The sequence below is a fragment of the Acomys minous genome (genome assembly GCF_964271855.1).
Source record: "Acomys minous genome assembly, chromosome: 4".
NCBI lineage: Eukaryota > Metazoa > Chordata > Mammalia > Rodentia > Muridae > Acomys > Acomys minous.
Window position 1 is genome coordinate 85,610,798 of NC_140486.1, and position 26,792 is coordinate 85,637,589.

The following is a 26,792-nucleotide window of genomic DNA, read 5'->3' on the forward strand; positions in this document are numbered from 1 at the left end:
GCACCCCTAAGCCAGCTTCAGAGCCAGGCTTGGTAGTAGGTGAGGCATGGGATTAGGAGGTCACACGGAGGGGGTGGGGGGGGGCTAGACTTTAAAAAGCCACTAAACGAGGAACTCTCGGCCTCCAGTGTTCCCTGCTGAGGCTCTGGGCTGCCTGCTTCCACTCAGGGAGAGGCTCTGTTGCTTCCCCCTCAATCCTCTCTGTTCACGTCTGTAGCTGCTTATCAGAAAGGGTTTCTGCATAAGGCCAGGCGGCCAACCTTACCAGAGCCATGCCTTGCTCACCCCAGAGCTCCGATGAGCTGGTGTTCTTTGTGAACGGAAGGAAGGTAAGTAAGTGCCAAATGACAGGTAGCGTTAGCACTGTGGCTTGCAGGAGGAACCCACCCCCCCCACCCCCCTCACCCCCGGCTCCCAGGCACTTTGAGGAATCTGGACTGAGCCTCTCCAGTCTGGAGCAAGAGCCCCAGGCTCCTCTCAGTCAACCCTTGGGTCCTGGCAACAGCGGGAGGCAGGAAAGCCTTGGGGTGCTGTCAATCAACTCTGTGTGGCTCTCCCCTTTTGTGTATAACCTGAGGGAAGTTACTTCACCTCCCTGAGCCTCAGAGGCCTCCTGTGGCACCTGCTTCCCATAGCTGTTGTGAAAATGGAAAGAAAGTTGCTTCTGTCACCAGGCAGGGTCCTCTGAGACACAAGACACAGAAGCAGCCTGCCCCGTAACCTGGTTTGCGGTTCAGATTCCGGAAGTTGTTTGATTTTTTTTTTTTTTTTTAGATAGGGTTTCTCTGTGTAGCCTTGGCTGTCCTGGAATTGCTTTGTAGACCAGGCTGGCCTCGAACTCACAGAGATCCACCTGCCTCCACCTCCAGAAGTCATTAAATTCATCCATCTTTGTATTTCTATTTGTCAAATTAATTTCTCTATAGCCATGGTTCTCAACTCTCCTAATGCTGTGGCCCTTTAATACAGTTCCTTATGTGGTGGTAACCTCCAAGCATAAAATTATTTTTGTTGCTATTTCATAACTGTAATTTTGCTACTGTCGTGAATCATAATGTGTGTATCTGTGTTTACCTACAGTCCTGGGCAGCCTCTATGAAGGGGGTCGCGACCCATAGGTTGAGAACCACTGCTCTATGGCTTGTCCACTATGCAAAATTGTTGAAATTTAAGTGTGGTCAGCCTGGAAAGCCTCTTTCCCTGGGTTTCAGCCTGTTCTGGGGATATAAGGATAAGAACAAAGCTCTCAGTTGCTACTTTCCCGCAGCATCCTTCCTGGCCCGGCCACCACCTCACGCAGGACACTGGCTACTGTTAGTGCCCAGCCCTTCTTATCATGAGTCCCTTTCTGCCTTCCGAGGGCACACAGCTCCCCTGGAGCCTTGCCACCTCCCTTCCAAGAGCCTCCCAAACCTCTGACCCCACATAACTAACCAGGGCTCAGTCATATCTGCCCCACCTCAGGAGTTAGCCCAAGGAAGCAGCCAGAGCCCACAGAGCCCACAGAGCCCACATTTGCCTGCAATGCTCTCTCCAGAATGCGGCCTCCCCAGGTAGTCATCCTTCTATGACCATCATCCGTGAGCTATTAATGGCTTTCCCACTGACTAGGCTTTGGAGACCCAAAAGCCTGACGGGATCCTTCCTCTGTCAGCTCCAGATCAAATGATTTACTTATTCATGCATTTTATGTATGTAAGTGCTCTCTGTCTTCATACACAGCAGAAGAAGGAATCATCCCATTCTAGATGGTTGTGAGCCACCATGTGCTTGCTGGGAATTGAACTCAGGACCTCTGGAAGAGCGGCCTAGTGCTCTTAATTGCTGAGCCCCCTCCAGATTACATTATGAGCCCAGAATGACCCAGCTGGAGTCAGAGAATAAGTCACGTGATAGAGATGAGGAAAGGGAAGGAGGGGGAGGAGAGGGGAGAAAAGTTAGGGGACCAGCAGGCCCTAAAGCCTCTCCAGGACAACAATAACTTCCCCATCCCCCAACCAGGCAGTGGACCCAGCTTCCCTCCCTGTGCGACGCCCCCTAACAAACCCAAGCCAAGTTTAAATACTTCCAAAGACTCATTTGGAAGTACCAGGAGGCCAGATGACAGCACAAATGTGGAAAATGCGAAGTGCAAGTCCAGAGGTGTCACCACACCACAGTGGCTCCCGGCTTTTGCCACACAGGAGAGCATGGGCCTACACTGGCCTTGGGAGGCTCCTGCCCTGTAAATGCGTGTGAACACTGTTTCCCCTCAGAGCATGTCTGGTCTCCTACCTCCCACCTCCTACCACTAACCGATCAAGCAAACCGCCACAGACATTCTGCTGAGCTATCCATCCAACCCCGTGACCTCTCCTGTTTCCAACGCAGGTGACAGAGAAAAATGTGGACCCAGAAGTCACCCTGCTGGCCTTCCTGAGAAAGAACCGGACCCTTTTGATCACAGTCTCAGCTATGTCTTTGCATGCCTTGTAGAACTTACAGAGCTTAAGCAGCTGCTACGGTTGTGGGGGGTGAGCGCTCTCCAGCCAGCTCTTTGGCCTTGCTTGCTATTTGCTTTGGGCAGTGAGTTTAAGAATATCAGGTTAATTGGGCTGGTGTGTGGAGAGGAGAAAGTTTCCCAGCATTGCTTATGAGTGATTGAATAGGAGGAAATAGAAGCTAAGCAATTCGCTTGGGCTGTGCCGAGCCACCTGAGTGTTATGTAACAGAGGCTCCGGTTCCCTTTACAAAACCAAATTATCAGATTCAGGGATTGGATGTGACAAGGGGAAAGATTTCTTTACCTTATATCTACTGTCTTACACCAGACTCTCCCACCACCTTATACACTGGAACATAGATCTTCATAATGATAACGTATTTTAATTAATAAGCCGGATGGATTGCTGGGAAGAGGAGACTAATGAAACTAAATGACAAAAATAACAAATTGATGAAATTGCCTCTGACCAAGTTTTGTGTAAAAGCCCACGTGGTTTCTAGTTAGCCATCAATACTTGAAAGGCAGAACATTGTATGTTTTAAATAATCAAGATTTCCATTTGTTGGGGGTAAATGAGAAGGTGGCAAGACCTTTACACAGTGGTCGTTCTTAGAGCTGAGTGAGGACACTGCCCTGGTCCCTTCTCTGAAATGAGACTCAAGGTCTAAGTTTCTCACCCAGGCCCCTCTTTGCTTACTTAACCCCCTTGTGACCCGCACTTGAAATGATGAACCAGGAGTACCATTAAAAAAAAAAAATTATGTGGAAACACAGTTAGGGAGAAGGATAAGTACAGAGATGGAGCCGAGACAGAGCCTGGCTTTGGGATTACCTGGAGAGAGTCAGAGCAGAACGGCGCTCACAGTGGGACCTGAAGCCAAGGGTGGGAGGGCGAGACACTCCTCACGCCACTTGCAGGCTGAGTTTCGATGCCTGGCTTACTACAAGGCAAAACTAACAATGTGTTGAGTCGTTAAAAAGACTTCTTTGGCTAGAGAAATGGCTCAGAGGCTAAGAGCACTGGCTGCTCTTCCAAAGGTCCTGAGTTCAATTTCCAGCACTACATGGTGGCTCACAACCACCTATAATGAGATCCAGTGCCCTCTCCTGGCCTGCAGGCGTACATGCATGCAGAGCACTATACATAATAAATAAATCTTTTAAAAAGAAATACTACTCCCCCAATTACATGATTAGAACCAGAAGAGGCCACAAAATGCCTTGTAATGAAGTAGGGTTTGTCTAAGGAGTTTTACCTTAAGCCCTACAAGATGGTGAACTGGCCATGACAAGCGTAGGTATTACGCCTTCCTCTCTCAGACAGAAACAAGCCAGAGTGGGCTGTTATACCCAGGGCCACACAGCTAATCAGATGGCTTCCCAGGCTGGGTCTCACCCCACAAAGACCTCCCGCATCGATGGCACCCTAGGGAAGCAGCTGTCCCAGAGGCAAAATGTCCACTTCGCATCTTTTCCTTGACTCCGCCCTTTCCAGTACGCCTCACAGGAACCAAGTATGCCTGTGGAACAGGAGGCTGTGGGGCCTGCACGGTGATGGTGTCCCAGCATGACCCGGTGTGCAAGAAAACAAGGTAGCTACACAAGTTCCAGTCTCCAGAAGAGAGGTCTGCCCCTGCCTGCCTGCCTTCTATTACTCTATCATATAACTAAAAAAAAGCCCAGATCTTAGTGACTCCACATCTTAGCTTCCACTGAAAACCCCCACAGACGCTGTGGTCCCTCTACCCTGATGACACATAAGCCTTCCGTACATCCATTCTGGGAGACCGTGACCTCCAAAGGCCCATCTGGGTATTCCAGGTTAAGAAGCAAGACAGCCAACAGTGTATTTCATACCAGAGGAAACTGAGGCTCAGAAAGAAGAGGTGACTTGCTCAAGGTCATACAACTTGAACCCGTATTTTTCTAGCCTGGAAGCCAATGATCTCCTTGTTCTTGACCTGGATCAGGCTTGCAGAGCAAGGGCCTGGGCCATGACCTCACTCTCTAAGTAAGAGTTTGAGTGTCATCCACATCACTGGTCCAAACCAAGATGGCTTCAGAACACAGACCACACACACACACACACACAGAGAGAGAGAGAGAGAGAGAGAGAGAGAGAGAGAGAGAGAGAGAGAGAGAGAGAGAGAGAAGTGACTTTACTCAGAGAGCTTAAATTAACAAGGAAATGAATGCAGAATGCACTAATATGGGCGAAAGGCAAATAGCCTTTGCTTGTGATGAGGTCATCGCTCTAGTGAAGACTACTGGAGATCCAGCCACCCTCTGGGGACACAGGTCCATTCCCACTGCCCCTAGGGGATCCATTTTAAGACTGTAAAGATTTTCTGGTGTCCAGGTTAAAGATCCCCAGTTCTCATAGGTGGCATAGAGTGAGCAGAGAGGACCCTGTCGTCCTCACATCTATTGTCCCTTCAGTCCCCTGGGCCATCAGAGCTACCCTTCTTGGCTCCTAGTTGTCCACAGGGCAGGACCATGTCACTTCCCTTGGTTTTCTTTGTGTTTCTCATACAAAGACACTTCTCTGTCGTGGCATGCCTGGTGCCCCTGTGCTCCCTGCATGGAGCCGCCGTCACCACCGTGGAAGGTGTCGGGAGCATCAAGACCAGGCTTCACCCTGTGCAGGTAAGCACACGCTCTAATCCCCTCACATCTGAGCTTCATTTTGCCAAAGGCTGTGCAGACTGTCCCACCTCCGTCTTCTGGGTCACGACCAGGCACGTGGGAGTTTGATCAGGGTAATAGCATCCACTCAGCGGCGGAAGAGAAAGCTGGAAACCCACCTGCGTTTGATTAAATGGCCATCTTTTATTATTTTTTTCTATTTGAATAATATCGAGATATCAGAAACATTGTCTGATACCAATTGTACTATAAACTGGAGAGGTTATTGAACACAGGCTATAGAAGCAATGCCTCTCAGGGGGGCTGGGGATACAGCTGTTGATAGACTGCTTGCCTAGCATGCATGAAGTCCTTGGGACTGCATAACCCTGGCGTGGTGGCGCAAACTCAGAACCCCAGTATTGGAGAAGTACACACAGAAGGATAGGGAGTTCCAGGTCATCCTCCACTACACAGTGAGCTCAAGGCCAGCCTGAAAGACACATGAGATGCTGAGTCAAAAGGCCATACCAGGGCTGGAGAGATGGCTCAGTGGTTGAGAACCCTGGCTGCTCTTCCAGAGGACCCAGCACTCACATGACAGCTTCTATCAACCTCTAACTCCAGTTTCAGAGAATCTAATGCCCCCTTCTGGCATCTACAGACACTACACACACACTATACACAGATGTATGTATACACATACATAATATGTGTGTTATATATTACTTTATATTATTATATACTATTATTATTACATATAGAATATTCCAAAAGAGTCTCCAAGGCTTACGGGATAAAATTTGGGGATCATTCTCTGTAGCATAGAGGTTTAGGAGTAAAATCAGAATTTGGATGAGGGGGTCTGAAGGTCTGATTTATCTAAAGGATGGAAAGAATCATCCCTCCAACATTTAGCCTGCTGCTGAACAAGGTAAGGTTGGGTTTCAGGGTAATGTGACATGTGTTGGCAATGATTTTCCTGTCATTGTCATAGGAGTCTGGGGAGTCACAGCCAGATCAAACCATACTCAGGGTTTTTAGGCAGGAGCAGGCCAGGTCAGTAAAGATGAAGGACCCAGAACAGTCACCTCGAGTTGGCTAGGAAGTCATCCAAGGTGCTCACAGCCAAGTCAGCGCATTATATACTAAGTCTAGAGCCCAGCCTCTCAAGCGTTGGTGCTCCCAGGAGTCAACAGGGGCTGGCTAAAAGTTCAGAGTCTGGTCAAGAAGTCTGGAGCAGGGAGCTGACTTCTGCACTCCCTGCTGTTTCCCAGGAGAAATCAGTAGTGCCAGACCACAGACCGTGCTTTAGGTAGCAAAGACCAAACCCCCCACTCTCTAAAGACCGAGCTTTGTAAGCCAACACAGGAAAAGAAGGTGACACAAGATCAGCAATAGTCAGTCAAACCCTCACAGCCTCGTGTGCAACCTAAGCTGTGAAAGAAGCACAAGTGTTCAAGACAGCCAGTTGTGAAACTTACGCACACCCTCCTACTAAAGTTTCCGGGAGTGCAGGCTGCACACTGCTAACTCCCAAATAGAGGATCAGAGCAGTAGACCCTGAAAAGTAATTAAAATGGTAAGATGCAGCTTCCGAGCCACTGCCTTTGGGAGCTGCCTAGGAAAAGGGACAAACAGAACTGAACAGAAGGGGCAGGACATGTTCGTGTCTTCTACCATAATGAGAAAGGTGCAGGCTGGGGGCCCCTGGAGAGAGTTGCTGGCGGCAGCAGGGCGGGGCTGTGACCACAGATGCACCCTTCCAGGAGAGGATCGCCAAGAGCCATGGTACCCAGTGTGGCTTCTGCACTCCTGGGATGGTGATGTCCATGTACGCGCTGCTCCGGAACCATCCGCAGCCCTCAGAGGGACAGCTCATGGAAGCCTTGGGAGGTAGGTAGGCAGATGCAGGAGGTAGGCAGAGGAAAAGGTACTTCAGGCTTCCCCACACCACTGTCAACATCCCCCCAGCTGTGCTCAAGTGCCACCGTCATCTCTAACATAATCTGCGTAGGCACAGCAAAAGATGTCAAGTCGTCTGCGCACAGCACAGGGGCCACCACATCCTTCCCGAGGGCCTGAATCCCATTTCAGACTATCAAACAAAGCACGAACCAACCGGCCAGCGTAAAACACGGGAAGGCCTGACACAGTTCTGGAAGCACTGAGTCCGCGGTCCAGCTCTCAGCCTGCCTGTGCTGTGTCTGCGAGCTCCGAGGAGACACCCTGATTCCTCCCCCAGACTCTCATGAGTATAGTTGGACCTTGGCACTCCTGAGCTGCATAAATTCAATCTGTTTTTATCTCATGCCTTTCCACTTGTTCTCTAGGTCATAAATCTTCCTCTTGTCTAAGGGCACCAGGCACCAGGTTAGGCCCTCCCCAGTCCTGGGCAACCTAATTTCAGTGTGATTCCATCGGGAGAGATCTTATTTCCCAATAGGGTTTTGTTAGCAGGTTCCAGGGCTTAAGATTTTGTATCTTTTGCAGGCGTGTGTGTGTGTGTGTGTGTGTTTGGTTTTTTGAGACAGGGTTTCTCTGTGTAGCCCTGGCTGTCCTGGGCTCATTTGTAGACCAGGTTGGCCTCGAACTCACAAAGATCCCCCCCCCCACCGCCTCTGCCTCCCGAGTACTGGGATTAAAGGCATGCACCACCATGCCCAGCTTGCAGGGTATATTTCAATTCATAGTAAGCCTCTCATCTGAAAGAATCCTTTAGATTTGTAACAGTTTTAAATTCATAAACACATAAGATTAATAAACATCACCTTCAGGTGTCAAGAGTGCCCAAACAAGTCATCAATCCATAGATTGAAGACAGACAGCTGAGGATAGATGTGCTTCTCACCTGCCGTCTGCTGATGGGTGTTCTCTCTCTCTCTCTCTCTCTCTCTCTCTCTCTCTCTCTTGTTCTTGCTTTCACTCTCCTTAGCTCTCTATCTTTATCTCTTCTTTCAAGTGCAGAAAATCAGAGCCAATCATATAGCTCAGTGACAGAGTGCATGTCTCTCTTGTGCAAAGGCCTGAGCTCAATCCTCAATAAAATAATAATTAATATTATTGTATTAATAATAACTCTATAATAATAATATATAATTCTATTTATTATAATTATACAATAATTGATATTATTATAATTAATAATAACCAGAGACTCATACTAACACCTAAAACCCCCACCTTCCTTGGGTTCCCTTCACCAGCTCCTCAGCCCTAAAACATGACCAAGGCCAACTTATCATACTTCCTGCTCTCTACATGGCTCCGGCCAGGCCAGTCTCTGCCCTCTCTTTTTCCCTGATGCTCCGAAAATTCGATCCATTCTTTACCAACTTTCACATCCTCTGAGCCCAAACTTCTTAGTCAGGCCACCCTAGATGCGCTGTAGTCTACATGGACCCTCCTCCTCTGCTACCTTCATCCTTGGACACATGAGGACACCAGACTTTACCGTGCAACAGCACGTCCACACTGGCCTCTTGAACTCAGGTTCTTGGGCCTGTCTCCAGATGCTCAGGTCCCCAGGAGTCAGATTCATGTCCTTAACAACTACATCCAAGTGGTCCTGATGTAGCGACCTACGAGCCACGGAGGAGCACGCCTGGCAGAGCATCCACTGTACTTGGTCTAGTGGCACCCTGGGAATTGCTTGAGTTTTCTGTTTTAGGATCCCACTGTCTTACTTAGCTTGGAACAGTTATTGTCAGTGGCGAGACATCAGGGCTAGAGTCATAGCTCAGAAGCAGAATGTTATCCTAGCATGTCCAAGGGCCGGGGTTCTATTCCCCAGCACTGAAAAGAAAATCTATTAGCTCTCTTTCAAGTATTAAAAGAAGTCAGCAAAGTGGCTAGAGATACGGCTCAGTCCTTGAGAGTGCTTGCTGCTCTTCTGGAGGACCTGTGTTCAGATCTCAGCCACCTACATTGGGTGGTTTACTACCACCTATAACTCCAGCCCCAGGAAATCCAACGCCCTTTTCTGGCCTCTGAGGGCACACACAGATAAGTAATAATCTAAAAAAATAAGCAGTAGAAACAAGAAATTCACAGCCATGCTTCTTCCCCTGACCAGGTAACCTCTGCCGCTGCACTGGGTATCGGCCAATTCTGGAGAGCGGCAGGACCTTCTGCACGGTGAGCACACAAGCATGGGTGTCTAGAGACATGTACAGAGTAAGAATGAAAAAGACGGGTGGTCAAAGCTGGGGACACAGAATGGGGTTTATAAGACAACCAACTGTAAGACAAAGTAAGTTATCACAGGGGAGGGGCCCAGGGGGCAGGGACTCACTGCCTTTGACGTAGTCTAGAACCACAGAAGGAAGTGAGGCGCGTTAGCCAGCTGCCCAGACACTTGTGTCAGGCAACACATCTATCCAGGGCAGGTGAGAGGAGGTCTATAAACACAAGAGGTCGATCAAGGCTTTGCTGTGGTGAAGAAGGTTCCTTCTGAGAACCCAACCAACTAGGAAATCATAAACAGAAAAAAAAAGAAAGAGAGAAAGAAAGAATAGGGAAAAAAAAGCTGAAGTTGCAGAATAGAAGGCAAAACTTACTCCAAGAATACAGGGAGTGGCCTCCAAAAGTAGGCACACCTCGCTGGCAAAAATCAAAGAACTCTTGCTTAGCACTTAGTAAGAGTTCAGCAGCTAATTGCTAATGTTGAGAATGTTGTTGACACTGTGAAAAGCATTTGACAGATGCTCAAGAGCGAGCATGTCTGATGCCCCTCTGCTGAGGCCAGGCTGGATAAGGGCGGGAGACCTTAGGCGGAGGAGGAGGGCCTCTGTGGTCCTTCTCCAGCTAGTCAAGAGTTCGTAGGGACAAGGAGATAGGCCTAGGTTTTTCTGGATCATTCTCCACATAGGGCTTCAACTCTACCTTTAGGCCAGGTACTTCCATGAGATGGTCAAGGACAGGTCTTAGGAGCCAATGTCTACCCACAAGACCAATGAGGCTCCTCGTAGAAAGAGTGGACACTGCTCTGGGGATATTCACGCAGGGGGGTTTGAGGCCCCTGCAGAGCCATTGTAGGAAGAGAAAGCAGAAGCCACAAGCTAAAGTTTCTATATATATTTTTGCCTCAGTCTCTAACGCATAGTAATGGTAGACTTGGAAATCTACAGCAGGTGTGTCCAGTGCCCCCAAATATCAGGCTGATATTCTAGGCCGGGGGTGGGAGGGGGGGTGGGGGTGGGGGTGGGGAGGTCCCAGATTTCTATTGCCTCCTGAGGGAGCCAGAGCTGACACACTAAAAAGTGAAATGAGGAGACTATAAACCCAGCAAATTGCTGCTGTAAATGGGAAAGCATGCAGGAAATACCAGCCAATGTGCTAAATCAACCCCTTTGCCTAAGGGTGTAGGTGTCAATCTGCCTCTCCCGGAACACAGATTCTGGAGATAAAGCCAGAAATGAGTTCCAATAGCTGGCCCTGTAGCCAGCCAGTCTCCTGCTACTTTACTCTGTAAAAGAAACCCAGCCCCAGATGGGGTGCCTAAGGATTTTATTACCCACCGAGCCTAGAGAAGGAAGCCCAGCTTCTCTCAGTCACCACAGACCCCACACCCATCCTAGGGATCCTGAGAATGTAAGGGGGGGGGGGGGGAGTGCTGCTTCCTCAGCCAGCTGCTTTTGTTTCTGGGCCAGAGTTAGCAAGCACCAGCTAGAGATACCAGGAAAGACAGGGATTCAAACAGGTGGGAGCAAGCACTTTGCCAGGCAGGAGAAATCACCTGAGGAAGACAGTCCATGGAGCAGGTTTGTGAGAAATGGAAATGGAAGAGCTGCAAATGGGCACCATTTTAAAAGCTGCCCTCAGCTGGGTGTGGTGGCGCACGCCTTTAATCCCAGCATTTGGGAGGCAGAGGCAGGCGGATCGCTGTGAGTTCAAGGCCATCCTGATCTACAACGTGAGTCCAGGACAGCCAAGGCTACACAGAGAAACCCTGTCTTGAAAACCATCATCATCATCATCATAATGTAAAATAAAAAATGCTGCCGTCAACTCATCCAAATGGGTTTCCCATTTGCGTATTCTTTTTTTATTTTTTCTCTTTCTTAAAGGTCCCATGTGAATTATAATGAACAATGTTCCAATTCTTATCTGTGCTACAGCGACTGTATTATGGCTGCCCTGAAAAATACCATAAATATGTATCTTACCAGTAGAAATTGCCCTAAAATAACTCAGATATGAATGTGATGTAATTGCAATGAACAATGTTCATCTACTGAGGACACCATAGAAATATGTGATATAAATACAATACAACCCCAAATACATCAAAATGTCAGCAGAACTGGGCACTGGTTGTTTCTCTTAGACTTCGGCATATCGTGTGTGTGTGTGTGTGTGTGTGTGTGTGTGTGTGTGTGTGTTTATATTGTATGTATTTCATAATTTATCTTAAATAAATAAAGAAAGCAAAGAAAGAATAGCCTTGTGTTATCCCTGTGAGTAGAAAGTAACTTCAGGGTCTGAAGTCTCATATACACCGTTCAACCCTTCAGGGCACAACCTTATTTGCCTATAAAAAATTTTGTTCACATAAAGCACTTCCTGTCCTCAGGAGCAAAGCGGTTGTCAGCAGAAAGGAACAGGAAGATGCTGCTTGGATCAGAAAGAAAACGACTCATCCGGAGGCAAAAGTGATGTGAGTCCCTCAGGCTTCTGTTTGCTTGCTGTGCGCTGCTTTCCGCAGACCCAGCTGGGGACGGGCATGCGCATTTGAGGGACCTCCCCCTCCCCACCCCCAACTCCCTCCCCGCCGTTTTGTTTGCCACCTCCCCAAGTCCTTGCAAGAACCCGGCACTTCGCACGTTTGCGCTGAGCACAGAGCTCATACAGAGATCACAATCCTAGTCTGAAAGGCTGGGACAAAAGGAAAGCAAAAGCCTCTTAGATGCCGGAAAAGCATCTACTGCGGGAGGGAAGTTCTAAAGCTGTGCCTGCTCACACAGCCATCTGCTGTCCTTGAGCTGACACAGAGAGAGCGCGCGGCCATCTCAGCTAAGGGAAAGGCCCCCACCTAGAAACGCAGCGGCAGGATTCCAGCCTCTGAGTTGGAGATAACTCATTTTCAAAAAGCTCCTCTGCTGTGTTCTCACAGGAGTCCAATGGAGAGGTTAATGAATCCTAGCTACCTCCCCACGTGCTGGGCAAGAGCTCCGAGCCGGCCTGAGAAAGCAACACTCCTCGTTCTCTTTCTCACGTGTCTGAGTCCCTCAGGCCTACTTGTCCACACTCCCCTCCCATTGTCACTTTATTTTTTTTTTAGTCTAAAGAAGGGGTACCGTGGAATAGAGAGGTGTAACCAAGGATGTGAGCCACACAACCCCCATAGTGACTCACAGAAGATCAATGGCTGGAAGAATCACTGCATCCCAAAACTATTCCCCACCTCGAAGACTTGGGCATTCAATTTGAGTATCAATTGAGCTTTGGGTACCACTTGACTTACATTAAGCCAAATGCCAAGGGATGAGTTTAAAGCTGAGGTGCATCTCGGTTACTGCTCATAAGGAGGAACACAATTATAAAGTAAAACTTCGTCTCTGACAAAAAAAAAAAAAAAAAAAAAGTCAGGTGTTGACCTACAATACTTCAGTCTGCAACCCTACACAAAGTCTTTACAAGGAATAACTATGTATTCTTTCTGGAACCTTGCAAGGCCTTAGAGAGACAGGAAAAGAAAAAAAAAACTGGGCAGGGGAAATGACAAATGTCAGGCCACTTCATCTAACTGTCACAGTTACCCTTCAGGATAAGCATTATCTCCATTTCCTCTTTAGAAAGGTTAAGTGTCTTTCCAGTAGAAAGGTCAATGTGTATGTCTGCCATCCTCTTCGCTACTCACCTGCACCCGCCTGCACCCCACATCCCATAGTTCAGTTCTCCTGTTCCCTCATGTATGTCTCCTAGCAACCAGTGGGTGAGAGACAGTGATGGTTCAAAGCTAAAGCATGAGACAGGATGACAGCTGGGTCCATTTCTGATCTGCTTTCATTTCCTCGTGGGCAAAAGTGCAGGTTATAACTTTCTTTATACAATCATCATAGAGATTAAATAACATTAATATGTGTAAAAGCCCTCAGTAAACAGTAATGCCGGGTGTGTTTGTGCAGAAAGATATGTTTGGAGTCATTTCCCCTAAAAACTATGAGGCCTCCCCAGAGCTTTAGATTGTGAGCCGTGATGACAGAGGAAGGGACGGTAGCTCGGGGAAGGTTCCCCAGGCTTCTTCAACATCTCATCACCTTCACGGGGTGTCTTGGCGTTTCCCAGGATGCTCTTTAAAAAGTTGAAGCCAGGCAGTGGTGGCACATGCTTTTTATCCCAGCACTTGGGAGGCAGAGGCAGGCGGATCACTGTGACTTTGAGGCCAGCCTGGTCTATAAAGTGAGTCCAGGATAGCCAAGGCTACACGGAGAAACCTTGTCTCGAAAAACCAAAAAAAAAAAGTTGATGACACCCTTTCCTTTGGAGTCACAGTGGTGGCCGTCAGCTTCTCTCTGGCGGTCACATCCCTAATTTACATCCTTGGGCTGCAGTGAGTTTCCTATGCAGGGGGACTGAGAGCCTCTTGCTGCATGCAGCCTGCCTGGCTCCTTAAAGAACTCCAGCGCTCTTCCCAATGGAGCTGAGCTGACGCAGCCGTGTGCTTCTTCCTTCCATAAAGATCTGCACGGAGCTGTTTGCGAAAGACAAGTTCCAGCCCTTGGACCCGACCCAGGAGCTCATATTTCCCCCAGAACTCCTGGTAAGACAGCACTGGTGTTTCATGTGCTTGCTTAACCATCTCCAGTTATAAACCCAGTTTTGTAAGTCTACCATTAGCCTTTCGGGTGACGCGTCAAGTTGGAGAAGTGTCCGTTAGGATCCAGAAACCTGCCTCCTCCTGGCCCTGGTTGGCCTTCAGCATTTTAAAAAGTGATCCCACCATGACTCTCATCGCTGTGATCAGGAATGCGTCCCCAGTGACTGTCCAGGCCATTCAGCTTTGCTAAGCATCTGCTATGTTTTTCCAGAAATGCCATTGCACTAACTGTAAGAAACATCTGCCTTGTCATTCGCCCCCCCTTCCCACCCCCCACCCACACCCCCACCCCACCCCACCCCGCTTTTGGGGCCAGTTTCTTGACTGGGAGAAACAGGAGTGCTGTTTCTAAGTACTAACTCCATAGCAAAGAACAAAGCTAAGGAAAAACACTGCCCTAGGGTAGCTCCCAAGCTGGTAAGAAAGATGGGTGATAAGCAAAATAATAGATGAAAGATGAAAGATGCAAACTGGATGTAACACCATTAACCCAAGCGCTCAGGAGGCAGAGGCAGTCAGACAGACATCTGTGAGTTCGAGGCCAGCCTGGTCTATGTAGTAAGTTCCAGAACAGCCAGGGATTAGAAGTAAAAAATCTCCAAGTGGAGGAGGAGGCTAGGATGCAGATGGCTGCAACTTTCAATGCCATGGCCAGAGAAGACGCCTCTGGGGAGGTAATGTTTGAAGAAATTCTAGAAGGAAGGGTGGAGCCAGTCATGGGGAGAAGTGATGGATGAACTATGCAGGCTGCGACGGCAGCACTGAGTGTAAAGGTGCGAGAGACAAGAGAAGCCTGTGGAGAGAGCGCAGTGAGGAGAAAGGTGAGAAGCCATCAACACAGGCTGTGCCGGATGCAAGGCACTGCCCGGCTCGTCCTCTGTATAAGAAAAGCCGCAGTGAGGGAGGCTGCATAGAAGGACAGGCTACTGCTTGTTAGGGTTCTGCTTCAGCCTGCCTACCTGTGATGTCATTGCCTACCTGCCATGGGGGCGTGGCCCTGCCCAGGGCCATATAAACGAACAGTCAGTCCCTCCTCCTGGTCTCTCTCTTCCTCTTCCTCTCTCGTCCTATCTCTCTCTCTCTCTCTCTCTCTCTCTCTCTCTCTCTCTCTCTCTCTCTCTCTCTCTCTGGGGTACCCCTTCCCCCTTCTCCACCCATGCTCATTTAATAACCTCCTCCACAATATAATATCTGGTATCTGGTACCTTATTGTTACTTTATTACTTTATATCTTACTGTCTTAATTATTAATCATAAAACTACTGACATCGTGTCAGGATCCTTCCTGTTGCTGAGCCAAGAACCTCCCAAAGCAGCCAGCAAAGGAAGGAAAGAAGGAAGCAGAGTGCTCCGTCAGGAGATAAATGCCATCCCAACGGGCAGTAGCTACACTAGAACCTCCCGTGCAGGTGGTGAGGACCAGATGGATTCTGGATGTGTTTTGGAAGAAAATTACCCAGTTCGCTGATGGATGCGATGTCCTGTAGGGAAAACAGAGTCAAGCCTGACCCCAGAAGCATGCATAGCTAGATGGTACCAGTTAGCAAAGATGGAGGAGCAGGTCATCTTTTCTTTAGGGTTCCTTTTCAAGGGCTGAGAGATAGACTTGGGTCTGAGGAGCTCAGTTTGGAGCAAATAAAATGTGAGATGCCCCTGACCCAGCTAAGAGGTGACAGACATCAAGAGCTCACTAAGAAATTACTTGAATACTAGAGGGAAAATCCAGACACAACATATTAATTTAGGATCATTAGGATAACTCTGATATTAAAGCCATGAAACTGAATTAATGCTAAATTAGCCCAGGCTAGCCAGTCAACGGCTTATAGTATCACTTGTTCCCAAAAAGCCATCTACTTATGGGAATCCAGGCTTTAGCTAGTGGACATAGTGAGTGTATTTCTGGGTTCAGTGGACCCCCAGAGCCTTATAATCTTCCTAGAGGGACGCAACCCACTCAGGACCTGATATAGCCCAGAGTGATCGCTATGCATACAGGTAGCAATATCTTGTCATTTGCCCTCAGAGAATGGCTGAGAACCCAGAAAACCAAACCCTAACCTTTTACGGAGAGAGAATTACCTGGATCTCCCCAGGAACCCTCCAAGATCTCTTGGTGCTGAAATCCAAGTACCCGGAAGCACCACTCATCTCAGGCAACACATCTCTGGGTAAGTGACAGCAGCTCCGCTCCCTCCACTGATCTGCTCTTTAGAGATGAAATCTTCATCTCGTCAAATAAATCCAGGATCCCCAGCGTTGAGAGACATATACCCTAGTAGCATTCAGGATGGCTGGAGATTTTTTTTTAAGTGTTTTAATTCATTTTGCCCCTTGTTATTTTATTACAATAGACATAAGAAAACACTATAAAATATTTGTGGCTGTATTAGCAAGCACACCTAGTGATGATCTACACCCATTTTAATAACTTTGCTGCGCACACACACCTATAGCCCAGTGGTAGAATGCTAGGCTAGTTTGTGCAAGCTCTGAGTTTGGGCCCCAGCAGCAAGCCCAGCCACAAACATCCTTAGAAGCTTCTCTAGGTTTCTCTGTGAAAGAGAGTTTTAAGCGCCTCTCTCACTTTTTTTTTTTATCTCCTATTGGTACAATGTAGCAGGAATATAAGTAAGTGAATACACATTTATTATTAAGATTTAAGCTTTATATCCGAATGTTTTTAGAGAACTTTTCAATGTTTAAAAAAAAAAAGTGTGGCCATGTAGTAGTAGTAGTGGCTCACGCCTTTAATCTCAGCACTCGGGAGGCAGAGGCAGGCGGATCTCTGTGAGTTCAAGGCCAGCCTGGTCTACAGATCGAGTTGCAGGACAACCAGGTCTACCCAGATAAACCCTGTCTTTGAAAAACCAAAAGAAAAAGAAAGGATTTTTTTTTCCTCTTTCTCTCTCTCTTTCTAAAATGCATTTTTCCTCCTTCAGGACCAGCCATGAAATCTCAAGGACACTTTTACCCAATTCTCCTCTCTCCTGCTAGAATTCCTGATTTAAAGACGGTGACTAAAACCAGTGACGGTGAGTTCCTGGTCCTTCTTGTAAGATATTAACAATGTGACCCTTGCACTACCTACACTCGTTCACTTGTTGAACACAGCAGAACATCCTTGTGCATCTATCTTTTATGTTTGGTTGACTAGTTGACTGGTTGGTTTTGTTTTGCTTTGAAATGGGATTTCTCTGCATAGCACTGTCCGTCCTGGAACTCGCTCTGTAGACCAGGCTGGCCTCAAACTCAGAGATCCACCTCCCTCTGCCTCCCACGTGTTGGGATTAAAGGTGTGCATCTATCCTATCAGGTCCATCTCCGAGTCAGTACTCTTTCTCTACAGTGAAAGAGTGAGTGTCTCCACCACAAACCTCACTACTAGAGCCTTATGGGGGAGAGAAGATGAGCTGTTTAAATGTTAGCCCTGGCGACAGTGTGCTCACAGGCAGGATAAGTGCGTGGCATCCCAGAGACAATAAATGGACAGTGTCACCTTGACAGAAGAGAGGAGAGATGAGGAGTGTTTTATCTGATGCTCTGGTGTTGTCGGAACAATGACAAAGGGGCCAAATGGCTCTAAAACCTGCAGGCGAGCACTCCTATTGGCTCACAGCATCCTCAAGAGCCTCCTAGTGTAAAGTCGAGCCCACAACGTAGGAAGAAATGTGCAAGATTTGAATTCAAGATAGACAGCAAGTGTTTTAGCAAGTGGACCTTACTAATTTCCCTTCTCCATTGCCAAGAGCTGCATTGCCCGCAAGTCTTGGGCACTCAAGCTTATCCAGTGGCTGACAAGCAGATCTGGGGTTGGGGGTGGGGGAGTGAATGGCTTGGTCATGAATTTGAAACAATGGACTTCAACAGTAGCAATGATACCTTAACTTGAGCGGCAGGGAAGATGTCACCACTAAAGATTTAGTCAAGAAGGACTTGTAGGTCACTGTGTTTATAGGGGTCTGTGGTGGATGGACAGGGAGGGGCTGGTGACAGCCTGGTCATTGCCACCCAGGAGTTTCACCTTCTGGCTTCCGTCACCAGCCACAGGCAGGTTCCACTGAAAACAAATGCACCTGCTAATCCCTGCTCCAGGCCCAGACATTTGCAAGTGAAGGAATCCCTTTTTGAGTTTTGCCAGCTTCTGCTTGGAAGAACCCAGGTAGTGTGCCTGATGTGGGCAGAGAGGAAATGGAAGAACACACAGACAGATTGCGTCCAGATACTCAGTCTGAGCTTAGAGTTACAGCAGGAGACCCCTGGTACTCTTTGGCCAAGCACCGGCTAGCCTTCCTCCTTCCGACTTCTCTCTGACACCAATATATAGTCTTCAAATCTTAAATAAAATGAGTAATGAAAATAGGTTGCTCTGTAGTAGAGGGCCACCTTTCCCTAGCCGTCCTGTCTCTGAGCCCCTTATAGGAGTCCCCAAAAGGGCCCTTCGGGGCACAGTTCAAAATCCTCAACATAACCCAACCCTTCCTCTATAGATAAAAAACCTGAGGTGCAAAAAGAAAATGCGCTCTCCCACAGGCATCAGATTACAAGGCCACCCACACGCAGTTCAGAAGCCCACTTCCCCAGGCCACTCGGCTGCTGCTGCCGATCCAGTGGCTTTCCGCATCAACTGTCAGCCAAGGGAAAGCCCAGCTCTGTGCCTTGTGCTGCTGCCTCTGGCTCACTTAAAGCTAAAGCGTGAGTGCCCTCTAGTGGCCCAGAGTGTGGACACCACTGAGGTGAACTGGAACCAGATGTGCTCACAGGAGCACACCCCAGCAGTCCCGTCTCTGTGACAGCTTCACTTTTTATGTAAAGGTTTCCTTAAACAGGGCACTCATTCATATCATACCCACAGTCGGCTCAGGCCAGTTTTCTTTCAAAATCTTTACTATGAACCATCCCAGTGTCACTGCATATTGATCTGATGGGCCCGCGAGGCACAGAGTGAGTTTAAAACCCTGAGAATCGAAAACAAGTTGAAGACCTTTCCAATTCAGTCAGAATGCTAGTTAAGTTTTGTGGCCAGTGACAGAATCAACTAAGAACAGTCAGGCGGTGACGTGAGCAATAGAAATGGCGGAACAAAGGTCCAGATGGTCTGGTTGGGCTTGGTCGGAGTTTGAGCTCTTGTGGGGAGGAGCAAAAGGCAGCTGGCATTCCGTGCCCCGCCAGAGGGTTAAGCTGTCCTTATTCCCTCTGTGTCAAAGGCAGAAGCAGGGAGCAGGGTGCGGTGGCTCATGGACTCCTCCTGCCTGTAATCCCAAGAGTTGGAAGGAGGAGGAAGGAAGATGGGGACTCAAGGCCAGAGACCGGCTCAAAAACAGAAAGACAAAAGAGGAAGTGATGAGCCACTCTGCTCTCTGTGTAGAGCCTGTGACCTAGATAATAGCAGTAAGATGTTTGTGTCTGGTTTCATCCCTAATGAGGACCAGGGTCTGCTCCGGGACAACGAGTCAAGTCGTCTGACAGGGAACAAGGCTAGCTCTGCTGGGCTCTTACAAACATACAGCAGGGGTTTGGGGTTTGAGTGTTAGTTTGTTGTTGGTAAGACTGATTTGGTTTGGTGTCTTAAGAGGCACCGTCTCCTTAGGTAGCCCAAGCTAGCCTCACAATCATGCTCACCTTGCTACGGCCTCCCAAGTGCTGGGGTTGCCGGCATGCACCACTGGATCTAGCTAAGGCCAGGGGCTTTGCAGAGGGTAAAGAGTGGGTGCCGATAGAAGGTAAGGGGGTCAGGAATCAGCGGGCCACTGGTGGGGACTCTGAGATAGGACCAGATCTCATAAGAGCATTTTTTTATGAAGTGCTGAGACAGGACAAGGACTCCAGGGTGGCATTCTGGAAAGCAGGGATGATTTAGCTACAAATTTCAGCTGAGGCTGGGAGGTGGTGGCGCACGTCTTTAATCCCAGCACTCGGGAGGCAGAAGCAGGTGGATCACTGTGAGTTCGAGGCCAGCCTGGTCTACAAAGCGACTCCAGGACAGCCAAAGCTACACAGAGAAGCCCTGTCTCAAAAAACCAAAAAACAAAACAAAAACAAAAACCAAATTTCAGATGAGATTTTCTTGGCATCCAGATAATAAAGAGCTGCCAGTGTTCTCCATCCAGGAAGTTAGCTGAGGTTAGTGAAGCAGTGTGTGTGTTTGTGTGTGTGTGTGATGAGTGTGTGTTGGCAAAGACAGGGGAGGCACCGTGCCAAGAACGTTTACTATTGCTACGTGGGAGGGCGGAACACTCTGAAAGATCAATCAACAAGAGAAGAATCAAAGCCCCGCCTGAAACCCGCTAAAAACACACTCGCGGCGGTGACTATCCAACCCTGGGTGCGAAGGTTTCATTATGCAAACTTGAGAGAGGTAAAGGATTTCTTTTAAAAGGTCAACTCCAGCTGTTTTGAGTGATCACATTCGTCCCTACATTGATGTGACCCCTCCCGTCCCCACTGAGGAGAAACACAAGAAGTTCCTGCTCACATCCTGCCAGCACCTGGGAGTTCAACTCCAACCACTGTCAAAACTGTTGGATCGCTCTCTGGCCAGTTGGCAAGTAGCATGGTCTCAGTCCTCCTGGGTGCTCACCCCTTCCTGTGAGCTCCAAACTCCCCCCACCAACACCATCAACCAATGGACAGCTTCCTTGGGATACATTAGTTTTGATTGGCCAGTGTCAGTATTGGCCAGTATCAGAGTCGGAAAGTCTGCAGCCTAAGTGTTACTGATCTGATTCCTGTTTGGGTCATCTTGGCCTCAGTCCCCAAGTTGTTAACATTTTGTAATGTTTTCTACCAGAATATTCTAAAAGGCCACTCAAGTGGGGTCAGTTTACATGAAAGAGGCATATACAGCCTATCAAGGTGGGTAAATAGGAACTTGGTTTGTTCCTTACTTGATTGGTGGCTCATGTGTTTTTGGCTAATATTCACCAAGAGCCACTCCTCTAGGGGAGGGTGGGAGTCTGTGGATGCTGGTATCAGGTCAGATTCAAATGGGCATCACCATAAACCCTGTGCAAACCGTAAGGCCACAGAGAACTCACCACCTGTACTCGCTGCTGTCCCTCACCCCTTAAGCATGCATAAAAACTCTTTACTTCCAAAAAATAATGACTGATTTTAGACCAATATCTCTGTGCTCAGGGATGGGGAAATTGGCCCTGCTATCTGGGTCTTGCAAGAATAAAGGCCTAAGTTTGATCCTCAGAATGCATATTTTTTAAAAAAAGAACTGGGCAAGGTGGGACACGTTGTAATTGCAATATTAGGGAGCTGAAGACAGGCAGATCCCTGGAGCTCATGGGCCCAATCTACTTAACAGGCTCCAAGCTAGTGAGAGACTTTAACTCAAGAACAAAAGAAGATAGACACCAAAGATAGACACAGAGAGAAAGAGGGAGGGAGGGAGAGACAGAGACAGACAGAGACAGAGCCCAATTCCCAGGCACTGACTTAGCTGATGCTGATGCAAGAGCTCCTAATGACTGTCTGAGCACCCACGATGGGCAAGCACCATCGCTGAGCAAATGTCAACTGAGACTCTGATGTGGTGACACCCTCTGCTCCCCCACCCCTCCACCCCACCCCCACCCTCATGCCAATGAAAACAACCTGTTTTTCCAGGACTGACCATCGGAGCGGGCTGCAGCCTGGCTCAAGTGAAAGACATCTTGGCTGAGAGCATCTCTGAGCTCCCAGAGGAGAAAACGAAGACCTACCGCGCTCTCCTGAAACACCTTCAGAGCCTGGCTGGACAGCAGATCCGGAACATGGCGGTGGGTTTCCTGCTGTCAATCACTGGGCACACACTTGTATTTCCTTCTCCCTGGGATGCCAGGATAGGCACTGGCGGAGGCAACATGCCGAAAGGTCTCAATGAAATGGCAGGCCAATTAACAGATATTTTTTAAATTAATAAATGATATTTAGTAAAAATGTTCTGCAAAATTCTAGATGAGATTCAACACAGTAGCAACTCGGGTCACAAAGGACATAATGGTTTTGCTAATTTTTTGACAAGCCTGTCAAAAAAAAAAAAAAGACTGATTTAATCTTAGGCTTAACAGATATATAGTACCTACAGAAAGTTGGCCAACTTTTTACTTTATACTACTCAACCCAGAGCTGGAGAAGGGCTGTCCTAAGGAGGAAAGTGACTGATGATTGGTTTTCCATGCACACACACGTGTCCCCTCTCCAACATCTGCTGTGCAGAGGGACGGAAATCCTCAGAGCCTCGAGAGTCAGCAGAAGACATCGCCTTTTCGAAAACTCTCAAGTCATTCCAGATGACCAGACTCCCTAGCGCCTGTCAAGGACAGGGTGACAGATGAGTTTGGGGGTTAGAAGCATTCCAACATTCATGGACCCCTGAGGACAGCTAGCTGGTCAAGACTCCTCTTGACCCTCTCAAGACCCTGAGAGGATCACAGGCACGTGTCTATAGAAGACCAGAGATACTAACCAAGATGTCACTCTCTCTCCTCAGTCCCTAGGTGGACATGTTATAAGCAGGCATTGCTACTCAGACCTGAATCCTATTCTCTCTGTGGGCAACGCCACCCTCAATCTGCTGTCAGAAGGTAAGAGCTTACGCTCTGAGCGGCCCTGAGAGAGCCTTTGTCTTTGGGGGTTTTTAATTCCATTTTTTGTTTTTTGTTTGTTTGGTTGGTTTTTGGTTTTGGAGTTTTGTTGTTGTTGTTGTTGTTTGTTTGTTGGGTTTTTGTTTGGTTGATTGGTTTGTTGTTGTTGTTGTTGTTCTTGTTGTTTGAGACAGGGTTTCTCTGTGTAGCCTTGACTGTCCTGGACTCACTTTGTAGACCATGATGGCCTCCATCCGCCTGCCTCTGCCTCCCGAGTGCTGGAATTAAAGACCTGCGCCACCACCACCACCACCACCCAGCTTAATTCCATTTTTAAATTTTCTTAAGGAATCACATTAAGTATTAGCCTGGATCACTGACTCTCAGTTCACCATGGGGAGCTCCTGTCATGAGGAAGGGTGCATGGAAGCAGCAGGCGGAGGTGCTTCCTGCTGGCAACACACACACACACACACACACACACACACACACACACACACACGCACACACACACACGCACACACACACACACACACACACACACACACACACACACACACATTATGGTCGTGTGTTAGTGCACATGTTCTCGCTTAACCACGGATGATGTGCAAAGGCCAACATGAGAGTAGGTTGCAGGGTCCTGGACCGATGGCTTAGAGCTTAAGAACACACATTGCGGGGGTTGGGGATTTAGCTCAGTGGTAGAGCGCTTGCCTAGCAAGCGCAAGGCCCTGGGCTCGGTCCTCAGCTCTGGAAAAAAAAAAAAAAAAGAATACACATTGCTCTTACAGAAGGCCAGAGTTGAGTCCCTGGCACCCGTCTCAGGTGGCTCACAGCTGCCTACGGCTCTGGTTCCTAGGGGCTTCAACATCTCTAGCTTCTTTGGGCACCAGCACTCATGGCATCTACTCACAGAGATGTACAATTATATATTATATGTAATTTTAAAAAATAAAAACAGTTTTAAAAGAAAAGAGAATGCGGCTCAGCAGCCAACAGCATGTTCTGCCATTGCAGAGGGCATGAATCTACCCCTAGCCCCCATGTCGGGCAGGTCATACCCACCTGTAACTCCAACTCCAGGGGGTCTGACGCCTCAGCCTCCATGGACACACACATTTGCATGCACATAACCTCAGAGAGATACCTGTGCAGAACTAGAAATAACAAAAATAGATTTAAAAAAAAAGAGAGAGAAAACTGGGCTTGGGGGTGCACATCTTTAATCCCAGTGCTCAGATGACAGAGGCAGGAGGATCTCTGTGAGTCTGGTCAACAGAGTGAGTTCCAGGACAAAAAGGACTACTTAAAGAGACCCTGTCTCAAAAAAGAGGGTGGGGACAGGGTGCCAAGAGTGCCTTCCTATAGCCTAAGGGAGCAAGGCTCCCACCTTCCTCCTTCAATCTACATCCAATATCACACACACACACACACACACACACACACACACACACACACACACACACACTCTTCCTCCAAGCACACACAGAAAGACAAACCCCACCCCCACCCCCAGATCCTATGGGTCGGAGCAAGCAGTAACCGTTTTAACTGCTAACTGAATGGAGCAGTTCCTTAAGGCAGCTCCCTGCTAACCCACCTCTCCTGTTCTGTGGAGTCCTCCTTCTATGCACTCACAATGCTTTGGTCTGTTCCACAAGCTCTAACACACACACACCCCGACAAGAGGCTAAACAAGTGCCGGGCTGTGCTGGATACTTTACACACTTCATCCCCAAGCTGTGCAACCGCCGGCCCATGCTACATGTCCAGAAAGTGATGGGACCCAGCTTAGCTGCTTCGTGATGTGAAAGCTGAAAGTGGGTCGTTATCAACAACAGCATCCCCCGCCCCCATGGCTTTGTAAACTAGAAACTCCAAGGTCACACAATATAATGTAGTGGCATCCTCCTTATTGCATCAACTGTCTGAGGGCAGAAAAGGAAGAGTGAGCGAGAGGAAGCCAACGTCATCCTTTTGTATTAGCATCCGTCCCACCCCTGAAGGCAGAGTCCTGTCACCCACCTTAGGCCAGGGCCTTGAACATGTTAGGTAAAGTGTTTACTATTGTTACAATGGCTATTAAATTCCATGAACTAAGCCAGGTGGTAGGACACACGCCTTTAATTTAATCCCAGTACTTGGGAGGCAGAGGCAGGCAGATCTCTGTGGGTTCAAGGCCAGCCTGGTCTACCAAGCGAGTCCAGGACAGTCAGGGCTACCCTGTATTTAAAAAAAAAAAAACTAAATAAGGGGTTTTAAAAAGATTTATTTATTTATTATTATGTATACAGTGTTCCGCCTGCATGCACACCCACAGGCCTGAAGAGGGAATCTCATCACATTGTAGATGCTTGTGAGCCACCATGTGGTTGCTGGGAATTGAACTTAGGACCTTTGGAAGAGCAGGCGCTGCTCTTAACCACTGAGCCATCTCTCCAGCCCAATAAGGGTTTTTTTAAAATGAATGTAATGTATCGTGTGTGTGTGTGTGTGTGTGTGTGTGTGTGTGTGTGTGTGTGTGTGTGTCTGTGTCCATGGGTGTCTGTGTGTGATGCATGTCACGGTGCACAAGTGGACAACTTACCAGAGTCAGTTCTCACCTTCCAGCAGAGGGTTTGAACTCAGGTCATCAGGCTTGGCTGCAAGTACTTTTCCCACTAAGCCATCTTCCTGATCTTAGTTTCTGAAGGAGACTAGCCCTCAAATCTTTGCCGTTGTGAACCTCTGACAGTCTGCTTCAGTTCACCATCACCCCAGACCATCCTGTCCTGTCTCCACGGCTTCCGGCTCTAAAGTGCCCCTCCCCTTTCTTCACTGAATACCTGCCTTCAGGTCAGGACTTCCGCCCTCCCTCCGTCCCTCCCACTGCCCACAGCTACCTCGGGCAGAAGGATACAGAGGAAACAGGCACAGCCTCTGCCCCAGTGAACTTCCAGGCTTCTCCCTGAGGTGTTTAATGCTGTCACTCACTGCTTGCAGTTCAGAGGTGACGAGGAGAGTTTCCCGGGGGCTGAGAAAAAAAGTGCTGAGGCCCTACTCCCTGGGTGGTTTCGCATGAAGCCTATCAGGAGGGAGGGCACAGAAGGTTAAGCATGCTGACAGAGCCTGCCTTTTCCCTGAGGACCCCAGGCCTGTAGTTTGGGATGACCCCAGTTTATCCCACAAAACAGTCAAAAAGCCAAAACTCTGGGGTTACCGGGATGGTGAGGTCTCTGCCCAACGCTTTCTGCTGTCATGATGATAACAACGTTCTACTAGGTGTTTGTGGTCACCATCTCTGCTTGCCCAACGCTGCCAAAGCTAGCACAGAGCTCCCTCACTCCAGAGGAGGCAGGGTCTCAGCTCACAGACTCCGCAGCAAGGCGGTGCTCAGCAGGGACTCCTTCCGGGTTTCCTACCCCCCCCCCAAACCATTTTTGTTGCTACTTCCTTGCTGTAATTTTGCTACTGTTCTAAATAGTAATGTAAATATCTGTGTTTTCTGATGGTCTTCCATGACCCCCTATGAAAGGGTCATTTGACCCCACAGGTTGAGAACTACTGCTATCCCATACCCTGAAAGGTGCAAACCATATTTTAAAGCCAGAAGCTAGTGCTCTGCTCCCAGGAGGTGATAGCTGAGCCCAAGGGAGATTTGATCCGCTGTTTATTTTAAAGGTGGGTCTGTGTCAGGAATCCAAAACCACAGCAAGTGTGAAAGCAGATCAGAACCCTGCTGGCAGCGAAGGTAAACCCAGTGTTGGCCCCACCGCAGTCTTGACCCTTGGTCCATGGTTCATTTAGTTAGCCAGCCTCCGCTGAAGGGTGAAACCCACAGGACGGTGGCCGTGAAGTGAGTGTTAACAGGAGAACAAATGTCATGTAAAGTAGAGGAAGTGAGGACACTATGACAGTGTCACAGACCCAGACCTCTGCATCAGTCACTCTGAGCAGAGGACGTAAACTTTCTCTAGCAGCCGACCCTCTGAAAGTACAGATCGGGCTTGCTTTTCTCACGCCTGTATAGAAATGCCATTTCCCTCCACAGAAGGCCTGCGGCAGATTCCCCTCAACGGACACTTTCTGACTGGGTTGGTGAGCGCAGACCTGAAACCAGAGGAGATTTTGGAATCAGTGTGCATCCCTCACTCTCAAAAGGTAAGCAACTGGCTGGTGGCTTTGCGGTTCTTTCTCCCTGTGGGTCCATCATGACGTCATTGCTGGCCTTTGCAGACGGGTGGCAGAAGTAACTGTGCCCCCAAAATTGTTCCTTGACCCACGGCGAACTGGCTCAGCAATG

General features: G+C 48.5%; 1 protein-coding gene across 1 annotated transcript in view; it reads left to right on the plus strand.

Annotated features, from left to right (window-relative positions):
• The first annotated feature begins 208 nt into the window (after nt 1-208).
• The window catches only part of LOC311595705 (aldehyde oxidase 2-like), an 82,479-nt gene continuing 55,895 nt past the window's right edge, over nt 209-26,792 (plus strand). The window contains exons 1-13 of the mRNA XM_084778670.1: nt 209-329; nt 2,371-2,428; nt 3,981-4,077; nt 5,023-5,131; nt 6,880-7,006; nt 9,186-9,247; nt 11,685-11,768; nt 13,794-13,874; nt 15,958-16,102; nt 16,874-16,966; nt 21,549-21,700; nt 22,414-22,507; nt 26,541-26,650. Coding sequence (XP_084634796.1) covers nt 273-329; nt 2,371-2,428; nt 3,981-4,077; nt 5,023-5,131; nt 6,880-7,006; nt 9,186-9,247; nt 11,685-11,768; nt 13,794-13,874; nt 15,958-16,102; nt 16,874-16,966; nt 21,549-21,700; nt 22,414-22,507; nt 26,541-26,650 — 1,269 coding nt within the window. The 5' untranslated portion in view covers nt 209-272. The remainder of the gene's footprint in view (nt 330-2,370; nt 2,429-3,980; nt 4,078-5,022; nt 5,132-6,879; nt 7,007-9,185; nt 9,248-11,684; nt 11,769-13,793; nt 13,875-15,957; nt 16,103-16,873; nt 16,967-21,548; nt 21,701-22,413; nt 22,508-26,540; nt 26,651-26,792) is intronic.